The sequence below is a fragment of the Panthera leo genome, chromosome B3 (genome assembly GCF_018350215.1).
Source record: "Panthera leo isolate Ple1 chromosome B3, P.leo_Ple1_pat1.1, whole genome shotgun sequence".
In the NCBI taxonomy this organism is placed as follows: Eukaryota; Metazoa; Chordata; class Mammalia; order Carnivora; family Felidae; genus Panthera; species Panthera leo.
In genome coordinates, this window is record NC_056684.1 from 93,115,105 (window position 1) to 93,138,619 (window position 23,515).

General features: G+C 35.6%; 2 protein-coding genes and 1 non-coding gene across 9 annotated transcripts in view; 2 read left to right on the plus strand and 1 right to left on the minus strand.

Annotated features, from left to right (window-relative positions):
- PRPF39 (pre-mRNA processing factor 39) overlaps positions 1–8,913 on the plus strand; it is a 38,649-nt gene extending 29,736 nt beyond the window's left edge. For all 5 annotated transcript variants that reach the window (XM_042943075.1, XM_042943077.1, XM_042943078.1 and 2 more), the window contains 8 exons: positions 284–391; positions 1,953–2,117; positions 2,432–2,558; positions 2,966–3,234; positions 4,041–4,225; positions 7,160–7,234; positions 7,737–7,857; positions 8,174–8,913. In XM_042943075.1, the coding sequence (XP_042799009.1) occupies positions 284–391; positions 1,953–2,117; positions 2,432–2,558; positions 2,966–3,234; positions 4,041–4,225; positions 7,160–7,234; positions 7,737–7,857; positions 8,174–8,230 (1,107 nt within the window). In that variant the 3' untranslated portion in view covers positions 8,231–8,913. The remainder of the gene's footprint in view (positions 1–283; positions 392–1,952; positions 2,118–2,431; positions 2,559–2,965; positions 3,235–4,040; positions 4,226–7,159; positions 7,235–7,736; positions 7,858–8,173) is intronic.
- Positions 3,314–3,399, plus strand: LOC122223481. Its single transcript, XR_006204350.1, has one exon. It is a non-coding gene; the product is annotated as a small nucleolar RNA SNORD127 (small nucleolar RNA).
- A 297-nt stretch (positions 8,914–9,210) lies between the features above and the next one.
- Positions 9,211–23,071, minus strand: FKBP3 (FKBP prolyl isomerase 3). Of its 3 annotated transcripts, none has more exons than XM_042943082.1 (7): positions 22,681–23,071; positions 20,077–20,178; positions 19,308–19,415; positions 14,003–14,138; positions 13,454–13,521; positions 10,831–10,945; positions 9,211–9,559 (listed from the first exon to the last, which is right to left on the minus strand). In XM_042943082.1, coding segments are annotated over exons 1-7 (639 nt in total). In that variant the 5' UTR covers positions 22,789–23,071; the 3' UTR covers positions 9,211–9,557. The 3 variants fall into 3 exon arrangements, with proteins under 3 accessions (XP_042799016.1, XP_042799015.1, XP_042799017.1); XM_042943081.1 differs by having other exon boundaries at positions 10,848–10,945; positions 22,681–22,894; XM_042943083.1 differs by lacking the exon at positions 22,681–23,071 and adding an exon at positions 22,249–22,578 and having other exon boundaries at positions 10,848–10,945.
- Between the last annotated feature and the right edge of the window lie 444 nt (positions 23,072–23,515).

Genomic DNA, 23,515 nt, shown 5'->3' on the forward strand with positions numbered 1-23,515 from the left:
TTACTATGAGACACCTGGAAATAGCTTAGAAGGGGCATTTTGCCTGTGTTGTGATCTACTAGCCCCTTTTAAATACACACATGAGAAAGTGGGTTTTTTAAAGGAGATTTTTAACTAACTTTTAGTATTGTTAATTGTACTTTACACATAATTGATAACAGCTTAAAACTTATCACATTATAAGATTAAAGTAGATGTGAATAATACTTAAATGTAAGCAGTAATATTAAAAAATTTCATTATCTAACTTGTGTGATTTAAATTTTTTCTTTTTCTTCCCAAGCTAATTACAGAAATAGAAAACATGAGACATAGAATCATTGAAATTCATCAAGAAATGTTTAATTATAATGAGCATGAAGTTAGTAAAAGGTGGACATTTGAAGAAGGTGTAAGTGTTTTTGTTTTGTAATAGGCTTCAAAATATAAAGATAGGAATAATGTATTTTTCCGTTTTGAGTAATGTCTTTACTATTTTGTTTATTTAAGTAATAAGACATTTGTCCCACTTATCTCTACCATTATCAGTTTTCTGTTATTAATTTTAGAATCTTATAGAATGAATTCAGATTTACTTGATTTGCAAGATATGTCTACTCTGAACCATTTTATTATCGTTCTGTTTTTAGAATCAAGTTTGAGTTCATACTTTACGTATTACAAAATACACCCATTTTAGATGTGTAGTAAAATGAAGGTTTTCCCCTCACAGATTCTAATTATTTTTGTTTTTGAAATAGCTTTATCGAGATATAATTCACTTACCATATAGTTTACCCATTTAAAGTATATAATTCAGTAGTTCTTAGTGTATTCACAGATACATGCAGCAATCACCATAGTGCATTTTGGAACATTTTCATCACCTCACAAATTCCTTACCCTTGGGGCGCTTGGGTCACTGAGTTGCTTAAGCATCCGACTTTTTTTTTTTTTTTTTTTTTTAAGACATTTATTTATTATTGAGGGAGAGAGAGAGACACACAGAGCATGAGCAGGGGAGGGCAGAGAGAGGGGAAGACAGAATTCGAAGCAGGCTCCAGGCTCTGAGCTGTCAGCACAGAGCCCGACGCGGGGCTCGAACTCACAAACTGCGAGATCATGACCTGAGCTGAAGTTGGTCGCTCAACCAACTGAGCCATCCAGGTGCCCCAGCATCCAACTCTTGATTTTGGCTCAGGTCATGATCTCCTGGTTTGTGAGAGAGAGCACCACATCGGGCTCTGTGCTAACAGCATGGAGTCTGCTTGGGATTCTCTCTTCCTCTCTCTGCCCCTCTCCTGCTCGTGTGCACATGCACATTAAAAAAACAAAACAAACCTTGCTTTTTAGCTGTCACCCCTCTACTACCTCACCTGCCTGCTCTAGCCCTAAGGTACCGCTAATCTCCTTGATGTTTCTATAGATTTACCTATTCTGGCCTTTCATATGAGAGTGGAACCATACAGTATTTGGTTTTTTGTGACTGGCTAGTAAATTCAGTTTTGGCATGTATAATGTACATTATGGTATGGCACACTACAGCAATTAGGATATAGAACTAGTCTGTCATCCCAGAAAGTTCCCTTGGCCCCATTTCATTCAGTAACCTGTATCCCACTCCTAGCCCCAGTTACCTACTGATCTGCTTTCTGTTATATAGCATAATTGTTCAATTTTAAATTACTCAATAAAGAAATAAATTTGCTGAAAATAAAAAAAATTATGTAGTGCCATTAAAATGACTAAATAAATAAAGAATACATTCTGTTTCTTCAATTTTTAAAGCCTAAGAAATTTAAGGGGTTTTAGTTGTAAGTTTTTTTTATCATGAAATATGGTGATGAAAATTTTCTTGGTTCACCATCATTAATTATGTACATAGTTTAGATAGTTTGTATTGTTCCTATAGTCTAGTGTTTTCTTTCGTTGCAATGTCCTACTTTTTTTTTCCTGTTATACTTTTGTTACAGATTAAAAGACCTTATTTTCATGTGAAACCATTGGAGAAGGCACAACTAAAAAACTGGAAAGAATACTTAGAATTTGAAATAGAAAACGGGACTCATGAACGAGTTGTGGTTCTCTTTGAAAGATGTGTCATATCATGTGCCCTCTATGAGGAGTTTTGGATTAAGGTAAGAAAATTATATGCTCTGAAACTTGCACATATTATAAACATTGATCTAGTGACTAACCTTTTTTGTACTTCTGTTGAATGTTGTTCATATAACTATATCTGTTGCATTAGGAGATGGTCTGCTTGCAACCAGATTTGACTGCTGCATATGCCAACCTCGTTGCCTCTCTTCGTCCTTCCTTACAGAAACTAGTCTAGTGGTTCAATAAAGGTGCTGAATGGGTTTAAAAATAGAATTTTATCGTTCTGTCACATATTTAATGGCTTGTTCAACTGTAAATTATTCAGTATTTCCTCTGTTTCTGTACGTAGTATGCCAAGTACATGGAAAACCATAGCATTGAAGGAGTGAGGCATGTCTTCAGCAGAGCTTGCACTATTCATCTCCCAAAGAAACCCATGGTGCATATGCTTTGGGCAGCTTTTGAGGAACAGCAGGGTAAGAATGAGGAAATTCAGTTGATATTTTTGGGATTTTAAGTTAACTTCAAGATAAAGTTCTAGGAATTGAGTGTTGAGGGATGGTATAGAGCAGAGGTCAGTCTTGTTTTTTGTTTTTGCTTTTCTTCCTTCAGGGGGTAAACTTTTTTTCTATTAAAGGCCAGATAGTGAATATTTTAGGCTTTGAAGGCCATATGGTCTCTTTCCTGACAACCCTGCCATTGTAGCCCACCCAAAAGCATCTGTAGACCATAGATAAACAAATGAGCACGGTTATTTTCAATTAAAAAAAACAACCAGGCAAAGGGCTAGATTTAGCCTGTGGACTGTTATTTGCCAATACCTGGCATAAAGGATATTTCAGAAGTTTAAATCAAAGCATAAACATTTAATTAACATTTCTAGGTAATATTAATGAAGCCAGGAATATCTTGAGAACATTTGAAGAATGTGTTCTAGGATTGGCAATGGTTCGATTGAGAAGAGTAAGTTTAGAACGACGGCATGGAAATATGGAAGAAGCTGAACATTTGCTTCAGGATGCCATTAAGAATGCTAAATCAAATAATGAATCATCGTTTTATGCTATCAAACTAGCCCGACATCTTTTCAAAATACAAAAAAACCTTCCAAAATCAAGAAAGGTGCTTTTGGAAGCAATCGAAAGAGACAAAGTATGTATTTGTATTTTAGAATATCTTCCATAAAAAAAAAAAAATAAATGGTCATTTTTGGTTTTTTTCTTTCCCATTTTGGCAACTATGATGAAAGATTTGGTCTGTATGTAATATATTTTATTACTAAATGAAGACAACAGTCCCTCTAAACTGATGTTGCCATCTTTAACAATTGTTTAAATTATTATGTATTAAAAGGTTGAGAAAATTAAGATTATTGGGTTAAAAAGTGTTGCAGACATTGTGACACTTTGTATTTCCCTCACATTTAGAAATTTCACAACAAATTTACTGATAGTTTTAAGTAGAGGACCTGGGAGAGTACTTTATAAACAAAAACATGGCAGATGTCTACGTTTTAGCAACTGTAACAGTGAGATTCTTTTTTAAAGTATTTCGTTTTACATATCGGTTGGCAAAAGGCAGTGTATAGGAAATTTCTTACTTTTTAGATTTTAAGCTAATGACAGGTCTGTGGAACTGTGGAAACCATTTTTTAATGTTTTGTATTTGTCATGGTAGGTCAAGCCACAGTAAACCTAAGATAAGATACAGGGTCTTAACTTATTGGCATTTAATAATTTTAATAGTTGGGGAGATACCAGGATGATGTCATTACTTATCAGTATGCTAATTAGTTTTTTCACCTGTTATGTGTATGCTGAAAATATTTAACTTGAGTTACATTTTAATGACTTTCAATATTTTTCAAATTTAGACATAAAAATTAAGACATTTTAAATATCTGTGTTCTAATCAAAACATTTTAGAAATATTATTAATTGATACTGCTTTTTACACAGGAGAATACAAAGTTATACCTCAATTTACTTGAAATGGAATATAGTGGTGACCTCAAACAAAATGAAGAAAATATCCTAAATTGTTTTGACAAAGCTATACATGGTTCATTACCTATTAAAATGAGAATTACATTTTCTCAGAGAAAAGTGGAGTTTCTTGAAGATTTTGGTTCAGATGTTAATAAGTAAGATCTTAATTATATATTATTTGAATAATAAATGAGCATTAATAATTTTGTATGAGTTTAATGATTAGTAGAAGTTAACATATTTCTTTTTCCTCATATATATGGGGGTAAATTCAGTTTTGCAAATGTGTATGTGTAACAGGATATATGGTTTGTCTTTCCTTCAAATTGTTTTCAAAATTTTGGCATTGTAATGTAAACAATGAGAAGGCAAGAAACAGCAAATCCTTTGAAAAAGTAAATGAGTCAAGGCTTGAACCTTGAAACACAGAAACAGTATATACACCACAAAAGGTGGATGTGGTTAATCTAGAATAGGGATGCCATTTTATCTCTGATTGGAGGAAACAGTATGGTTGCACAGATGATGCCTAGTGGCCTCATTTCATGCATTGTAAAAAGCTGAAAGTTGAGGGTGGTGGAAGGGGGTGTACTCTAGGGGATTTGGGAAAAGGACAAGTTTGCAACTTATATTTACAAAATAGAAGAGCAGAAGTATTGATTAGAGCATTGCTGCTGTTCCATTCTTAACTGATTGTAGTAGGGAACTATCACAGTTCTTATAAGGCATGTCCCTTCTCTAATTACCCTAATTTAGAGTGATTTCTATTGAAACAGCTGTTGATAAAATGAGGATTATTTGTCTCTGTGTATGTGTGTATACATTTTTGATGGTTGAGTAAAATTAAAAAAACATTTAACAGAAGTTAAATTTTAATACAGTTGTATATATGTGCTTTACATCATAGTAAATGTTTTCCATGAATTGTCTAATGTAAAATACCTAACAGTCTAATGAGGCTGTAGGTACTGTTCTTATTTTTTTGTTGCTACTGTTGTTCTTTTAATAGATGAAGAGAGGCTTAAAGAGATTAGGAAGTTTTTCCAAGGTCAGTTAGCTATTATTACATTGTGCAACTGGGATTAGAACTTGCTTCAAAGTCTATGCTGCTGACCACCTGTGCTGTATATTTAGTGTCTTCTGTTTGTTTTGCACTGAAGAAAGTGCACAAAAGAAATGAGATATGTAATTCTAGCTTCTAGTCTAGTTGGATGGTTTAATCAGAGGAAATAGGTAAGTATATGAGGTGGCACAGAACTGTTAAGAAGGCTGTGCTTTCTATGGATCAGAATGGATTTGGCATCCTTCACAGAGGAGATGGGGCTTCATTTGGGTACTATGGGATTCTGGTAAGGAAAGAATAAAATTGTGGAAGAAAGTTAAAGTTCATGTGAAAGTAACATCTGCTTGATGGGAGGATTTTTGAAGTAGAAGGTGTGATGTTGATTGTGCTGTGCTTGGTTCAGAGCACACGCAGTGCCATGATTGACAGTAGGAAGCTATTAAGAATTTTGACTGGGATTAAATGACATATTTGAAATTGGCAGTAATATGTGGACAAATCAGAGGCTTAACACAAAGATAACAGGTCCTTGCAAATAAAATTATAGAGGGTCTGGATATCAGGTCTAAGATTGTTGTAGTTGAAATTTAAAAAGGGTTTGACTGAAAAATAGATGAGCTTAGAAATTAGAAACTTAGGAATTTAGGTAGTATGTATTGGTAAGAACTGATTTTTTATTTCTTTTTAATTTTAGTTAGCCAACATACAGTGCAGTATTGGTTTCAGGAGTTGAATTCAGTGATTCATCACTTACATACAACACCCAGTGGCCACCACAAGTGCCCCCCTTAGTACTCATGAGTTGATGTTTAATTCAGCTAAATATATGCTTAAATCCTAGCTGTGTCACTTAACTATTTGTGTATTCCTCACTTTTCAGATTTTCTCATGTATAGATTGAGTCTCTTACCACCTAATCCATAGGTGGATTCCTTAAGCCTTAAGGAAATTAGTCCATTTAAAGTGCTTGGTGTTGAGGAACAACCAGAGCACTGGGATTAACAATTTCATAGCCTCTTGAACATTTTGGGGCCAGAGTTATTTGTTGTTATCATTGGATGTGTATATATGCAGATTGCTCAGGGATGTTGTATATGCATGTAAATTATCAAGGTCATTTCTACAGAAATGTTAACTATCTGTGTTAGTAGGGTTAATGATTACTTTAAAAAATAAGGCCATGTTTGTTTTTAAAAAAATATTTCAGAAAATGGTAAAAGGAAAACAGAATCTTTAGGATTTTTCTGTCAGTTTGGCTTCAAGTGACATTGTTTTTGAAGTTCTGAGTTCCAGGTGAGACTTAATACACGTACTATGTCGGAATTTTTTTATTAAAAAAAATCTTCATCAGTGATAAAAATTATATTGTACTTTTATATTAGTTCTAATTCAGTTTATCACATGGTCAAAGTTTAAATACACTTGATCCTAACTGGTGTCAAGTGTCTTTAATAAGCATGGTTAGATTTCAAAAATGTAGAAATTACAGAACGGTCAGGACTTATTTGCACTGGACAAAAACACATCCTCAAGGCCACTGTCTTAGTTGTAGAATAACTTCTTAGGCAGGCTCTCCCCTTGTGTTAGAAAGGATAATAAAAGGTAGCTCTTGACCAATATCCCATCAGCTCAGTCAACTGTAGTAGTGAGAACAGGCACTTTTCTAGTAGCTCAAAAATCCTGGGAGTTATTAAACATCTTGGTTTGGGTCAAATGTTCACTCTAAACCAATTATTGGTCAGGGGTATATAGTGCTGTGGTTGGCCAGTTCTGAATCCCTGAAGCCCCATTTGAATCACATGGACTGAGAAGGAAAGTGTAGAGCAGTGGTTTCCCAAGAGGAAATAAATTGGAAAAGGTGGCTGGGAGGAGGTTTGCTTGCACGTTCGTTTAAAAAAAAAAAAAAAAAAAATTATGTTTATTGCAACATATTTTTGTTACCAAGTGAAAGTAAGTCCAAACTTTAAAACTTTAACAGTTTGGCTTTTGTATATTCCATAGGATGTTATTTTTCCTTCCCTCTCAGGCTTCTGAATGCTTACGATGAACATCAAACACTCCTAAAAGAACAGGATTCTTTAAAAAGGAAAGCAGAAAATGGGTATGTAACTTCTTGCTCAGAATGATTCATGATGCTTAAAAAAAAAGACATTTCATTGCTAAAATGCCTTTAAAGATAAATATTAAAAAAAAAATTTTAATGTTTATTGTTTAGGGGGCGGGTTGTGGGGGGGGGAGCGTGCGTGAGTAGGGGAGGGGCAGAGAGAGAGGGAGGGAAACACAGAATCTGAAGCAGGCTCCAGGCTCTGCTCTGTTAGCACAGAGCTGAACCCAGGGTTCATACACACAAACTGAACTGTAAATCATAACCTGAGTTGAAGTCGGACGCTCAGCGCCCCTAAAGATACATACTTTTAAATGTTGCCTTCAGGTTGTGGTAATTTAGATACTTTACATTCATGATTTGAAAAAAAACTGTACAAAACTTGAGTAGTTGAGAACTTTACTAAAACAAATGTACACAGGTACAAATGTAAACATGCATACATTTGTTTTAAAAGTACTTACCTGTGGGAATTTAAAGTTTTTTCCCTTGTATTTAGGTCAGAAGAACCAGAGGAAAAGAAAGCTCACACAGAAGACACAACTTCATCATCTACACAGATGATTGATGGTGATTTACAGGCAAATCAAGCGGCATATAATTATAGTGCCTGGTATCAAGTGAGTTCACCTAATTGAATTTTTTGCTTGTAGATGTTATTCAAAAATGAAAATAAAAATAATTTAATAATAATTTTTTATTTAATAATTAGGATAATTTATTTAATAATAAAATTAAAAAATTAGGATAGTCTTTTTTTTTTTTATAACAACTACTTCTATTCCAGACTGTATAATAAATTGTCTTTTGTGGTTAAGTCTTGGAATTTTAGCACTGAACACATGCCTGGTTTCTTAAATGTATATGCTTTAATTATACTTTCATAAATGGAACCAAGCCAGTTTTAGCATGCTAACATGTGCTTTTTCCTTTCAGTACAATTATCAGAATCCGTGGAATTATGGACAGTATTACCCTCCCCCTCCAACCTGATGGGAAAATATATCAGATGGAATGTATTAAAAGTATGAAATTATTTTTTTTTAATGAGGGATGTAAACATAGCATAAGCTTGTTGTATTTGATAACTTGTCTTCCTGTTTTCTGTGTAACATGATTTGTTTAGTAATAGGGGAAAATGTCACTTAGTAGCTTACCACAGATACTATTTCCTACCATTTATAAAATTTACTTTTTATTGGAGAACTATTTTTTTGATTTTTTGCATTAAGTGGTCTAGAATTCTTTTGCAATGGATTTGCAACAGAAATCCTTTGTAGCCTTAAGGGGTAGGAAAAAAACTGACTGGAAATCATGTCAGTGTAGTTCAAGATACTGAAAATATATAAGGGCTGGTTATTAAGGATTTACCTCCTCTGTAAAAAAAAAAATGGATTTTTAACCTTTAATGACAAGGTTTTGTCTGTTTCAATTATCCTTGTGAATTTGGATTTAATTGCAGAAAAGATACACTATTAAATACTATGTCTTGGGATAGAGATTATAAATGAAAAAATGGAGTGTTTGCATCCCTTTTAAAAAATGAAAATCATATCAAAAGTATGTTGTTTCAGGAGACTTTGTATTTAGAATATTCATGTAAAACTTGTGAGCAAGCTTTCATTTTGATCAAACTGATCATCTTCATTTTTGTAATAAAACTTAAGACTCCTTAACTAATTGTTATGAATTTATTTGGGGGCAGGTTCACCTAACAATATTAACTTTCTCATTATTAGTGGACCATTGGTTTTGAAGTATACTTTTCTTGAATTTAGCTAAAATCACACCATTTATAGCTTTTTGCTCCCTCTGTTTCTCTGCTTGTCTTCTCACTATACAGGAACATTTATTTAAAGAGGAGTGTGCCTCTGGAAAAGCTGTCTGGACAGTTTTACTATAACTCCCTGTTTTGATTAAATGTTAGTCCTGGTTAACCTAATCAGAACAATTATCTATTAACAACAAATCAATCAAGACACTGAATACATTTTATTGAGCCTTTCAGTTTACAACATGAGGTAAAAGGAAAGTCAGTTCTCTTTAACCAATATTTTACACAGCTGTAGTAAAATATTTCAAACTTTAGGGAATTATAATGGATTACATATATTAAAAGTTGCGGATCGGGTAAACAGTATCTGCATTCTTGAATTTTCCAGTTGACTCTTCCGTTACAATAGTAACCAGCTCTAATTAGTTACATAAGTTTCTTCAAGGCCATGTTTTATTGTTGCTGATGTCTTTACATCTGAAGCATTGCTATTTCAGTCAATATCCACTAATTCCACTTCAAAAATGAGTTTTGCATTTGGTGGAATTCTGTTGCAGAAGTCAAGGTAAACTTGATAAAAATTACTTCTTCTTTCACTCCCAATATCCTCAGTCTAAAATTAGCATTATATCTAATGGATATTTGGTATTAACCTCAAAGAGAAGGGCTTTATGAATGACTGAGAGGCTAACACATACTAGCCTAGTGGTTCCCAAAGTATCTTTGTGAATGGTGATCGTAATCTACTAGTATAGGCTGACAAGACAAGTTGAGTTTGGACTAGGATCTTCCTTACCTGGATGCCTCACCAGTACTCCCAAATTAGCCACCACCTAATGAAGATGGTTACTCAGTGCTTTAAAAAAAACAAAACAAAAACAAGGACGTGATTTCAATCTAGCTGGGTGTATAGGTTATGTTAAATCAAATTTCGTATGAGGTAGTGCCTTATATTTGCTGTGATTTTTAAGATGCCAAGTTCAGAAAAGTGTTATTTTTATCTGATTGGTTTTGAGATGCTTCACATGAGAGAGAGGCAGCTGTCGTTGGGCCATCTAATTTTGATAGGCTTAGAAGAGGGCTATATTCCTAAATAATTTTAACTGATACAAGTGGAGAGAACTTCCAAGTTTTTTAAAAGTTACTTTAATCCAACTAGTACAATGGGAATGGAACCAACAAAAGAAAAAACAACTTCTCAGTTATTGGATTGTTCTGATCATAATGGTCAGGAGCCATGTTTATTTTTTTGTTTATTTTTTTTTTTTTTTAATTTTCACAAACTGGGCCTATCAGAAAAGTACTGTCATTAGTAGTAATCACAGATGCTTACACTATGGTGGACCCATGGTCCCCTTAAATTTCACAACCAGTAATCCCTAACATATGTTCCATTTCTAAGCTTTGAGTACCCATTTAAATGCCTGAAATTATACTGCAGCATAAAATTACCATGAGCCATACTTATACCCTATAATTTGCTATAGTTGTTTGTACTGGACATCTTAACTCCTTTAAGTAAATCCTTCAAATAGTAACAACTGCCTTTCAAAGATGAAAACGTAAACCTCACAATTTAGCTCTTAAAAATCAAGAACTGATTTCAAGAGGACAAAAATGTAAATTCTATTCTAGCTCAGGTTTGGATACTTTGTACTACTAAGACATGTTAACTCCTGTCTCTATTGGAGGTGTCTACACAGAAGCATCTAAGTATTAGGAATACTGGTCTGGACATGATTCCTGATCTGGAAATTAACCTAGATAGCATCTTTTATACCTTCAGGTGGTCTTCATGTTTTTGTTTGTTTTTACTCACAAAGGAGAAAAGGATACTTGGCATCAGGCTGTCCTTTCTTTCCATAAGCCCATTCTGGTTCAATCTCTAGTCGAGCCTTTTCTCCTTTACTCATGGTCAAGAGTGCTTCATCCCACTAAAGGCAAGAACATGAAATAAATACTAATGATAATTTGCAAAAACTACATGTAAACCTAGAAAACAGTATATACCAAAAAGCATTCCACTACTGAATTTCATTATATTCTAAGGTAATGTCCTTGGGTGAATCTTGGTCCTTTATTTCCTCATTGCAAAAAAAAAAAAAAAAAAAGATGTATTAATTTTAACTAAACTCTACCCCCAATATAGGGGTAGAGATCTTCATAACTCCAAGATAAAGAGTTGCATGCTTTACCAGCCAAGGCAGCCAGGCACCTTGGGTCTTAAAGTCAGTTACCAAAAAAAAAAAAAAGAGGTTAGAGTGGGAGAGAGCCAAAGCATAAGAGACTGTTAAAAACTGAGAACAAACTGAGGGTTGATGGGGGGTGGGAGGGAGGGCAGGGTGGGTGATGGGTATTGAGGAGGGCACCTTTTGGGATGAGCACTGGGTGTTGTATGGAAACCAATTTGACAGTAAATTTCATATATTAAAAAAAAAAAAAAAAAAAAGAATAACAAAAAAGTGCTCTAATCATTCCAATGACTCAGGAAATTCCGAGAGTTTTAAAAACTCTGTGCCAGGAACCTGAGATAAAGACCAAATGTATATTTGTTATATCACATCACAGTGCCCAAGGTGAATACAATGCTTTGTTTTCATATTTGTTTTCTGTGACCTTGAATCTGCAAATATCTGTGCAGTAAAGTATTACTGGCTAACAAATCTATATTATTACGAGTAAGTCCCTTCGTCTCTATAAAGATATCTAGTTAACTAGAAGATGAGAAGGCATGAGGTCACTTCACACTTACTGTTCCACATCTGTTTACAAAAATTCCAAAGTAGTCCTTCGTGTCTATTTTAGAGACTGTACATGTGTGGTACATCTCCTTTAAATGATGAAGACACTACTAGCAATGATCACTAACAAAAAGTCATTTAAATAAAATACCTTATAAGTTGACAAAAAAAAAAAAGTCAGTTACCAAAACCAGTTAAATCAACAGGAAGCAAAGATATGACTAATATCATATACTCTGTTGAAATGTCAGTCACATAAAGCTTAAGGGACAGAGATCTGTTACATAATGGCAACTAAGAATATGGTTCACTAGAAGAAATACACAAGCAAATTAGTCACAGGAATAGAAAAATTGATCAGTTTGGTATATAGTTAGTATCAACTAGGTACAATCAGGTAGCAGTTAAGGTTATTTTCAACTAAACCTTTAGTTTGAAGATGTTTTATATGCTATTTTAGGCTCTGGATACAATTGAGTTGTATTTTAGGACTTATCACAGTACAAAGAATAACATTGAGGATTCTCATAAATGCATGTGAATAGGTATGTCAGTTACAACGTTTGATGTTGTGAATAAAGACCATTTAATAATAAATGGGCCCTAGAATGACAGCTTCAGTGAAGCTGATAATCAGTGCTACTATCCATTACCTCCTTTTGTACACTGCAGTGGTCACTGCAGCTCAAGCCTATCTTCCCCTTTTCTCAAAGTCTCCTGTTACCTCTCACAAGAAGGGGTGGGTAAAAAAGGCATCCTTAGGTTTGAAAGATTTTTTGGTGTTTGAACCTCGATTGTGCAAGGTGAAAAAACTCAGAACAAACTCTTTCTTCTATGAGTAATTCAGTGAAACAGGTATTTTACCTTTCTCTACCATGTATAAGTAGTACAACTATGTAACATTTTGCAAGAATCTTAAAAAAAATTTTTTTTTAATGTTTATTCATTTTTGAGAGCGCAAGCAGGGCAGGGGCAGAGAGAGGGAGACAGAATCCGAAGCAGGCTCCAGGCTCTCAGCTTTCAGGACAGAACCTGATGTGGGGTTCGAACTCACGAACCAAGAAATCATGACCTGAGCTGAAGCTGGATGCTTAACCAACTGAGCCACCCAGGCACCCCTACAAGAATCTTAAAGATAAATTTATTTATTTATTTAAAAAAAAATTTTTTTTTTAATGTTTATTTATTTTTGACAGAGATAGAATGCAAGTGGGTTAGGGGCAGAGAGAGAGGGAGACACAGAATCTGAAACAGGCTCCAGGCTCTGAGCTTTCAGCACAGAGCCCGACGCAGGGCTCGAACTCACGAGCTGTGAGATCATGACCTGAGCCGAAGTCGGACACTCAACGGACTGAGCCACCCAGGTGCCCCAAAGATAAATTTAGAAAGCCAAACTTTCTGACAAAGAATTACTTTAAGAAGAAAAACAATATTAAAAGGGGCAGGCATTTAATAACATGAGTCTCTACTATGTATTATGTGCTGCAGTTAAGCTTATTTGTTTAGCAACCTTGAGGAAGGTTGTACTGTCCATAACTGAGACCCAGAAAAATTGTGCCAGATCAGTTAGCAATGATAGCACTTGATTTGTTAGACTCCAAAGATTTTTTTATCATAGCCCCAATCCTAATTCTTTATGGCACCATACCACAAGTAGCATGTGCCAGAACATCTGTTGATTCATTGCCATTTTTTACTTACTCCTCTGATAACTTTGCCTATTCCAACCTTAAAACTTAAAGGCTTGGCGTTTTTCTTCTTCTTTGAACCTGTAAAACAAATTTTCCTTATAATGCATGATGAAATTAAGTTTCATTGGAAAAACAGTTGACTTAAGTCTTTAAATTGATTTTAGAACTTACCATGCATTTGAAAAGAAAATAAAAATTCAGGAAACTCAAAATTCTATCTTTACATATAGTTATGGTCTAAAAGGTAGAGGAGAGGGACCTATATTTACACCACTAAAACAGCACACTATTCTCCCTTTTACATTGAAATATGAAAGCCTCACTTTGGGACATTAACCAAGTTTAGACTAAGCTTCCCTATATTTTGCTTCCCAATTACCAAGAGATATTTATTCACCCAGCCAATAGTGAATTGAAGACCTCTTCCAAGTAAATCACAGGTGCAAAGACTTCTGGAAAAATTGACAGCCAAGAGAAAGGTACAGCCAACTGCTCATGTACCACACAAATATTTTGCAATGCCTTATAGCTAAAAAGGTGAGATTACATTTAGACTTACTCGTTTGAATATTAGTATCAAAAACAGTCCCATCCTGTAGTGTTCCTGTATACCAGCAGTGAACAACATCTCCCTTTTTGGGAAAGTTGGTTTTATCTCCTTTTTTAAGAACAGATTTTACATATTTTGGTGGACCCTAAAAACAGAAATAACACACAGAGTTATTAACTCACATCCTTCTTTTTGAGAAGGATGACCAAGAGAATTCTAATACTACCAACTGAGACCCAAGTCTGGTCACAGAGTTTCAAAGATTTAAATAGAAAATTTCCTTCTGGTTCACCTCTGAGTTAAAAAAACCCACCAACTCATTGCAAGTCTGTGATGACAATGTTAGTAAATAGCCTCTCTCTAATTTCAAATAACTTACAGCCTCTCTGGAAACCAATGTTCTTTTGACAAAATTCTGTTAATTAACAAATCATAAAATAAATCCTGTTATTTTCCAAGGTCAGAAATATCATTACTATTTAATTCCTATAAAATCATAAGGCATTAAATAAAACGCTGTGACTTTTTTTAAAAGATTTGAGTTGTTACCAATAACGAACATTACTGAATATTTTATTATATCCAATTAGAATGAAATACAGTAATGCTCTATTGGTTTCTGAACTTGAAAATAAATTCACACAATGAATAGAATTATCTATAGAAATTACCATAACATGGGGTACCTGGGTGGCTCAGTCAGTTGAGTGTCTGACTTCAACTCAGTTCATCAACTCACAGTTCATGAGTTTGAGCCCTGCCATCAGGCTCACTGCTGTCTACAAAGAGCCTGCTTAGGATCCTCTGTCCCCTCTCCCCCTTCCCCTACTCGTGCTCTCTCAAAAATTAATAAAACATTAAAAAAAAATTACCATAATAGGCATATTATGCTAGAATAAAACAGGATCATCTGGGTCTTCTTTAAAAGTTAAAGGCTTAACCTAATCAGCAGTGATTCCAAACATGTGAGAAAAGCAAGTTTTTATTACTGATAAACTGAAATGTAAATGGATGGTAAGTATGGTCAGTAAAGGAGCAAGAATTATTTGTGCCGGGGCTTTGTTATTATTGCCTTATAATTACTAACGTCAAATACTGTAGTAATTATGTGAATGAACTAGAATAATGCAAAAAAAACATTAAATTGGTGATTATGGCTCAGACTTCATGGTGAAGGTGCCAGTCTGCTCATGGATGGCATCCATTTCTGCGTTTCACAAAGTGTCTTTTACAGACCACTCATTGCTTAGTATTGTTACCACTGTTAGAAAAAAAGGGGTCTACCATAATTGTTTCGGAAACACCATGTTAAAGTTAAATATGCCTCTGTTCTGCATGATTTCTCAGAACTGTCATCAGCTAACATGCACTGTGAATTTTCAAGGAGACAGAAAGCACAGGTTTTGATGATGCTAGAAAACAACCTGGACCTTCTGGAACCTATATAACACACTTTAAGAAATGCTGTTCTAGTTATTTGATCTGATTTTGCGTTTCACTGCAAGAACCTGATTGGTTTATGGTGAGAGGTCAGATCAGTCCCAAGGCTATACCTGAGTTATATGCTTGAATGGACCTGGCTTTAAGAAAATTTCTTAGCTTTGCAGCAATTTCTTTAGTTTAGAATTTTGAGAGTAAACATTACGGTTTCAGTTAACTGGATAACATCATAGCCTCTAAACATGAAAGTATGTTACATAATTATTACTATTATCCTTTCAAGAAATATTTGAACATGTTCTATGTGTTAGAAATTGGAGATACATAGGGTGCTGACAGGGTCTTGACCCTCAGTCTAGAAGAGAATATAGTCATGTGTGTAATTACGTGGGTTATGAGACCTAAACAGGAAGCACAGGGTGCTAAGATGCGAAGTTTATAACAGAGAAGAGCATTTTCACAGCAGGGAACAGCATGAAAATAGTATAGTCTGCAAGGGAGTAATGAAGGAGACAATGGGATGAGATGAGGATGGAAAGATAGGTAGCATAAGTTAAGAAACTGTTTTGTTTTAAATCTTCAGGTCACTGAACAGCCAACTAAGAGCTTTAAACACAGAAGTTATAGAATCAGATTTGTTTTTTGTTTTTTTTTTTTTTAATTTGAGAGAGAGAGAGAGAGAGAGAGAGAGAGAGAGAGAGAGAGCGCGCAAGCAAGAAGCGCAGAGGGCGACAGAGGATCCCAAGCAGGCTCCTTGCATAGGGCTCAATCCCATGAACCTGGGATCATGACCTGAGCCAAAATCAAGAGTCCAACACTCTACCAACTGAGATACCCAGGCACCCCAACAGATCACTGTGACCTAGTAAGGAATGGATATGAAATCAAAGTGGAAGGGGGGAGACCTGTTAGGAAGAGGTTAGTATAGTAGTCTGGATCTACACTAGATATAGTTTTGAGATACATGTACTGCAAAATCAACAGAATTTGGTGATGATTAGATGCAGAGGAACTGTACAGGATGAATCTCAATTTTTAGCTGAAGTATTTTTAGTCATTTCTTACTGCTGAGCCTGAATTCCTGCACCATCTTGTATTTTCTCCCATCCAATATTCATTCCTACTTGAAAACTTTAACATTAAATACATAAAAGAAAATAAATATATTAACAAGGACTGATTTATTTAAAGTCCAGTAAGAGCTATTAGACACGGTTCTTTACATTAAAATAAATAAGGTAGATACAAATAATATAGATACCATGTGCTACAGGAATTTATGCAGTTAAGTATAAAGTCTGGGATGGTGAAAACTTCAGAGGAAGTGATGAGCCCATGACCTGGTTCTTAAAAGTGACATTGAATTGACAAATAGGGAGTTAAAGAGAAAGACACATTAAATAAGAAATAAAAGTATGAGAGTGGGAAAGGGCAGTTTAATAGGCAATGAGCAGACATTTGCGGTTAAAGAAGAACATTTCTACCGAAGTAGTAAATATGGAGCTGGGCAGACACTGGAAAACTTTGAATGCCAATAATGCTGTCCAACAGAAATACAATGAGGACCACAAATATGATTTTACGTTGTCTGGCTGCCACATAAAACCAACACACTCAAAATAATATGTCAGTATTTAATCAATATAAAAGATAGATTATAAATTCTTTTGTAAAAAAAAACCATACCAAGCTTCTGAAACAGAGTGCGTATTTTACACTGAAAGCATATTTTAATTTGGAGTTGCCATAAAGTGCTCAGTAGCCACATAAGGCTAGGGACTGCTGTATCGGAACAGCACAGTTCTAGACAGTACAGAATTACTAAAGACTTCTGAGCAGGGTATGGTTTGCAAAATACTATTTTACTTAAGTAAAACTTACGCATTTTACTAGAATAAATATTTTAGGGCTAAATGGAGGAAGAAAGAGAATGAAGGCAGATCAATGATTTTTCCAATACTTCAGGTCTGAGGACTTGGAATGCCTGAGAATCAAAAAGGAATGAAGATATGAAAAAAAGATTAAGAAAGATTTAAAAGGTTTGAAAAGATGTTTGAGAGCATTAGTCCTGAGGGAGACATGAGAAGGAAAACATTAAAGATTCAGGAATCTTTAATTCTAAGGTAGGAAGAAGAAAATGGTTACAACTATGTTAACATTTTGGTAAAATAGGAGTATAAAATGATACAATGGTGAAGGAGTTTGAGGACTGAGAACTTGTGGGAGAAGTGTCCAGTAGTTTATGTGGGCAATGTGATGGGGAATGCAGCAAGAGATAATATAAAAGTTGCTGAGTAACAGTGAAATTAGAAATCATGCTTGGCTGATATGAAGCATGAATTTATGCCAAACCCAATAAACAGACTATGATTATTTTTCTTCACAGTGTTCACTCTGCAGCTCCAAAGCACACAGAAAGTAGACAGCAGGAATCAGCCGAGTATTAGCTATGGAATCCAGGTGCTAGAAAGACAGAGTACATAACTGGGTTCAGGCCTTCCAGTTAAATAAAATGAAGAGGTTTTTAAAAAAGGGATATGGTTTAGGATCCTCACAAGATCTCTTTGAGAGTGTCTCCAGCCCTTACAACCTTTTATTTGTAACTCTCTTTTCCTTAAGCTCTTAATGATATACTATCTGCTGCCTTATCCCTCCTTTATTCTAATTTTCTGGAAGGCAAACTATTTTGCTAATTGCTTTTGTAATCCTTTTAGTAATTATTATACCTTTATTTACTTTAGTAGCTGCTCAGTGTTTGCCCAGTACAATATTTGTCAAATCTTGGGGTGCCTGGGTGGCTCAGTCGGTTGGGCGTCCGACTTCGGCTCAGGTCATAATCTCGCAGTCCGTGAGTTTGAGCCCCGCATCGGGCTCCGTGCTCAGAGCCTGGAGCCTGTTTCAGATTCTGTGTCTCCCTCTCTCTCTGACCCTCCCCCGTTCATGCTCTGTCTCTCTCTGTCTCAAAAATAAATAAACGTAAAAAAAAAATTAAAAAAAAAATATTTGTCAAATCATATTGGATGTGATAAACCTCAAAATTGCTTTAGTGTGAATACATATCCACAAATATTAATTTGTGCTTTTCAATCAACAGGAAAATACCACGTAAATTAACTAGCTTTAGTTGTATAAACTTCTGTAATTCTGTACCTGAACTTATACTCTGTCCACAAATATCCAAATGCTATACACCTTCATCATTAGGTCACACCTCTCTATAAGACCTGAGGAATATTATTATTACTATTGGATTATTACCACTGATACTAAGTGCTAGGAATGAGTGAGCTTAGTTAGCAAGGTATTATCAGAAGTGTTACGATTGTAATTATTCAGCTCTACTGTGGCTGTTCTCAGTACTGTCCTTGGCTCTACTGAGGCTCTCCATTTGCAGAAATGGTTTAATATGGCTCTTCAAACATTTGTACCAAAATGTAAAAATCTATGTTGGGAAAGATGAGACAGATGACTCCATACCCTGCAGCCAAGCCTGGACTATATCTATTGCCAAGGATAGCGTGTACATTAGAAAAAGCTAAAAATAGTCACAGTGAAGTATCTTTCACTCAGTCCAACTTGGCTATACAATCATGACCTTAAAATGGCTTTGGAAGCTCAGAAGTTCTGGTCAGACATAGAGGAAATATAAAATACAAAGCTAGAGGTTTTACAGGAAAGCCTTATACTGTAAAGTACTGGTTCTTAGGTGTTTTTTATGATTTAGTACACCTAAGGGAGAGAACACACTCCAAATCAGTGTTTGGTTCACTGAAAAGTGCCCATACTCCACCACTCCTTACTAGGAGAAATCAGTGCTGTAAGCAAATACTTTTATCAAATTCACATTAGAAATAAAATAATATTCTACACAAACCTCATCCAGAGTCTCTTCAGACTTGGTTTCTTTGGGTTTATCTTCATTAAGCTTCACATTTTTCACCTGCTCAGACACTTTACTTATACTTTCAGTACCCTTGAAACGCTGTAAGGAAAATGTTCACCATATTCAGGACAGGTTAAAAGCTAGAAGGGACATCTAGATTTTCAACATTTTAATTGAATGAACATCTGCGCCATGAATATAGGCTACATTATTCAAATGTAGATAAATGGAAACCGCCTAGGAAAAATCTTCATTTTAATCAACAAATATGACCCTGAAAGTATTTTACAAGATAAATTCTGAAATGAAATCTTTAGAAAAGGCAACTCAGACTCATATATGAATACCATTCACAAAACTCCTTAATAATGACTCTTTGCTTTGTCATTTCAGAATGAACAAATACTGGAGAATTTAAAATTTGTTTTTCTAAAGGCTCAGCCTCAGTCTGAGATTTTAAATTCATTGGCTTAATCTGGAAATAGAACTTACTTTGGATTTTAACTTTTCAGTGTGCTTATTTGTCTTAAACTATAGGGAATTATTTTTAAGAATTTGGTTCCTTTTAAAATATCAAAACATCCTCCCATACTACAGATGAGCTTTGCTAGATTTGACAGCTAGTCCACTTATGACTAGAGTTAAGAAAAACTGCAGGTGGAAAAACTTAAAAACATATTTTGGGAATAAGTTTAAACCTTCTTTTTGCAAATAAAATATTTAAAATAATATTTTGGTAATAAAATGTAACAATACTCACCTTACTTTCAAAAAGATGGTTATAGGCTGTAACCAAATGGTCCTTGTTAGCTGTCTTAGCCACATTTTTAATGTTTCCTAATAACTTATGTTCTGCAAGAAACTACAAAAAAAAAAAAAAAAAGCTGGTTAGAATAATCTCCCTCACATAATAAGGGTCTAAATGTTAGAAAATTCCCTTTTATGTTAGCAATTATGCCTTCAATAGAACTACTAATGACAGAAGAAATGAAATAAACATATTTATATCCTACTTCATAACAAAAAGATTTATGGAAGATTAAAAATATTACTTATAAAAATTGACAAGAGTGGAACTGTAATATGTAGAAGATCACACTGTTGCATACTAACCCTTTTCCTTCCCATTATGGAACTCACAGAACATTTATACAGCAAGTACACTCTGGTGACTGGACAATGCTGCTACCGGTAGGCCATGGCCCTGGGAGCCTCAAACCATTGGGCATAGCTGTCTTGACAAATCTGTAACCCATTCTTAGCAGACCAGGAAGCATTATTAGCTAATGCTGGATATACGGTGGTTAAGTATATGGGCTGAGGAGTCAGATCATCTGGGTTAAAATCTTAGCTATCTGATCTTAGACAAGGGAGTAAGCTTTCCTAAAGACTCCGTTTCTGTATCAGAGTGGAAGATTAGTAACAGCATCTATGTCAGAAGGTTGTTCTAAGGACAAATGCAACAATCCACTTAATGCCTTTTATGTACAGCCTGTCACATGGTCAGAACTCAGTATTAGCTATTGGGACTAATAACATAATGTACTTAATAATTCAAAGTAATATAACTCCATTTATCTCAAATAAAAGACTAAATTGGCAGATGGACAACAAAATACTACTATTGAATATTGAGTCATCAAATTGTAACTTCATCTCAAAATCATGTCTTTGTTTTCCTTATTTTATTCTGCTTCCTTTTCTGCCTTTTGGCCCTTGAATCATCATTTTTGTTACTTTCTCAAAGTTCTTCTGGCATCTTCTTTTGATAAGGCAGCTTTTCTAATACTATCACTATTGTATTTTTTTCTCCTCTGCTTTTTCCTCTTCCCCTCTTAGAGAAATGTTCTAAATGATAAAGGTGGCTGGGGAAAGGTTATTTTGATTAAATGGAAGTAATAAGTTGTTTTAGCACTCTTGTGATTTCTTTAGCAAGATTCCAAAAAGAAATCCAAAATATAAACATCTCCTTGATATCTTATGATCAATAGAACAGTGATTGTCAAATATAGGTTTAAGTATGTGAATACTGGAGAATATGCACTCAAAAGGTTAATGCATTAAAAAATACTCTGAAAATTCCAGTCTCTTGAAATTGTCCCATGTAGGCTAGTTTGAGGTTAGATTCCACATTGGGATGATTTGCTCTGTAACAATTTGATGAAGTACAGTACTGAGGCATTAAATGTTATCAAATGATATGCCTAGTTTATTCTGTTGTTCCAATTGAAATATGAACTGACTTAAGAGAAAATAATTCCACTAGAATGGCATGGTCTTTCTTTTTATCCTGTATCCCCAAACACTAAGCGTAGTTCTTGCTATCGATGTATAAATATTTGCTGATGTCAGGATACTTATTATGGGTGTATGGAACCGGAAGCTAGAGAGTAACTATATCTCCTCCTCTTCAAGACACTTCAAAATGAAAATAAAGTACAATCCTCACAGAAGCCAAAAAAATTTTTTTAAATCCAAGTTTAGAACTTAAATTAAAAATTGTAGAGAAATCATACTGCTGCTTCTATTTCCCGTAAGTGGGGGGGATGCAGCGAGCACAAATTATACAGTGGTTCAGCAGTTTAAGAGAGGCATGGTCTTAATTTCCAAAGGGCAGAGTCTGACAAAAAAAACAACAACCCAAAAAGCAAAAAAACAAACACTTATGACCACAGTCAGTTAAGATGGAGACTATATTGAAAAATGCAGCGCGTACAGTATAAAGAATGCCAAATACATTTCTTAAGTTTGTTTATAACAATGGGAGACACTACCCTAAATGCGCATGTAACTCTCTTAAGTATAAAGGGTGAAAAGGTCATGTGAAGAGTCGAAATTTTAAAAAGTTAACCCGCAATCTACAGATTTTTAAAAATTACACGCACTAGCGTTCAGTATTTAGTAACTGATGAGAAAAGCAAATTGAACATACCGTTCCAACAAAAATGTTCACAATCCTTCTCATTTCCCTAATGGCCTACTCCCCTGTAAGGGTCTCATCCAGGTCCCCAGTCCTCAGGCATTAGTCCCAACCCCCAGTATCTCCTGTTTGTTTTTGTTTTCTTTTTTTCATGGTTTCCACCCTCACTCAACGCGCCCAAGGAGGTTCTAATTATGCAATTGCTGCCTGCCTGCCTGCCTGCCTGCCCCAAGAAATAAAGCCATTCCCTCCGCCCAAACGAGGCAGCCCGGGAAGGCGGGAGCATGGCTCCGCGGCGCACGCGAGGCCTCTCCGGCCTTCCAGGCCACAGGCCGCGGGAGGACGAGGGCGGGGGCACGGAGGAATACGGAATGTACGGGCATCTCCGGGGGGGTGAGGCGTCCCTCAGCAGCACCAGCCCGGCCGCCCCGCCGCCTCTGGTACCGAATCTGAACCGTGGTCCTGTAGAAACTTGATAATGTCCTTCTTGGGGAGCTGCTCGCTGCGCAGCTGCTCCACGGTCCAGGCCCGCTGTGGAACAGCCGCCGCCATCTTCCCCCGCTGCCTCTGCTTTACTGAGCCAGCCCGCCTCGCTTCAGCATCGCCCCGCCCCTGGGGCGTGGCGTGGTCTCCGCCTAGAGCCCGGGGAGGCGGGGTCACGGCGCTACCCGTCGGGATTGGGGCCGGTCCTTGAGTGACGTCAAGGCTGTGCTTTGAGGGCTTCTTTGTTGAGTCCGGGAATAAACCAGTTGATGGAGTCCTTGTGGCAGACTATGCGGATGACCTAAAACTGTCATCTGCTCTTAATTGGAACCATTGTGAGGTGATCACAGTTGGTAGTGATTTTTATTTACTAGCCATTACTCCCATTTGTGTATTACCGACGGGCTTCTATGCCTTTAAGGCCTGTATATTACCTGGTTCAAGAAAACAACAGCAGTCAGAATCTAATTTCATTCTATCTAGTTTTAGCCTAAAAATTCACACCTAAATTGGCTTGTCCATCAGAACAACATATGCCCCACCATCTCCCTTTTAAAAGTCACACAAATTAAACTAAAATACAACTTTTCACTTTCCCTGCCCAAGAAATAAAAACACACGAGAAAGTTTGTCTAAAAGCAAGTTCAAGAAACTTGAGCAAATAAAACGATGTAAAGAAGCACGCTTGCTTGATGAGGGTGACGTTATCAATGTTCAAAACAACCTCAGGTGAATGTACTTTTTCTCAATACACGAGGAAACAAATTTAGAGAGGTTACTCCAAGTTGCCAAGGTT

Bases quoted from the DNA above. Each gene is read 5' to 3' on its own strand.
- FKBP3 (XM_042943081.1), bottom strand. From the start codon at position 22,788: ATGGCGGCGGCTGTTCCACAGCGGGCCTGGACCGTGGAGCAGCTGCGC. The intron at 20,179-22,680 runs GTACCAGAGGCG...TTTTTTTTGTAG, and splicing joins AGGACCACGGTTCAGATTCG to TTTCTTGCAGAACATAAGTT. The intron at 13,522-14,002 runs GTAAGTCTAAAT...TTTGTTTTACAG, and splicing joins TGATACTAATATTCAAACGA to GTTCAAAGAAGAAGAAAAAC.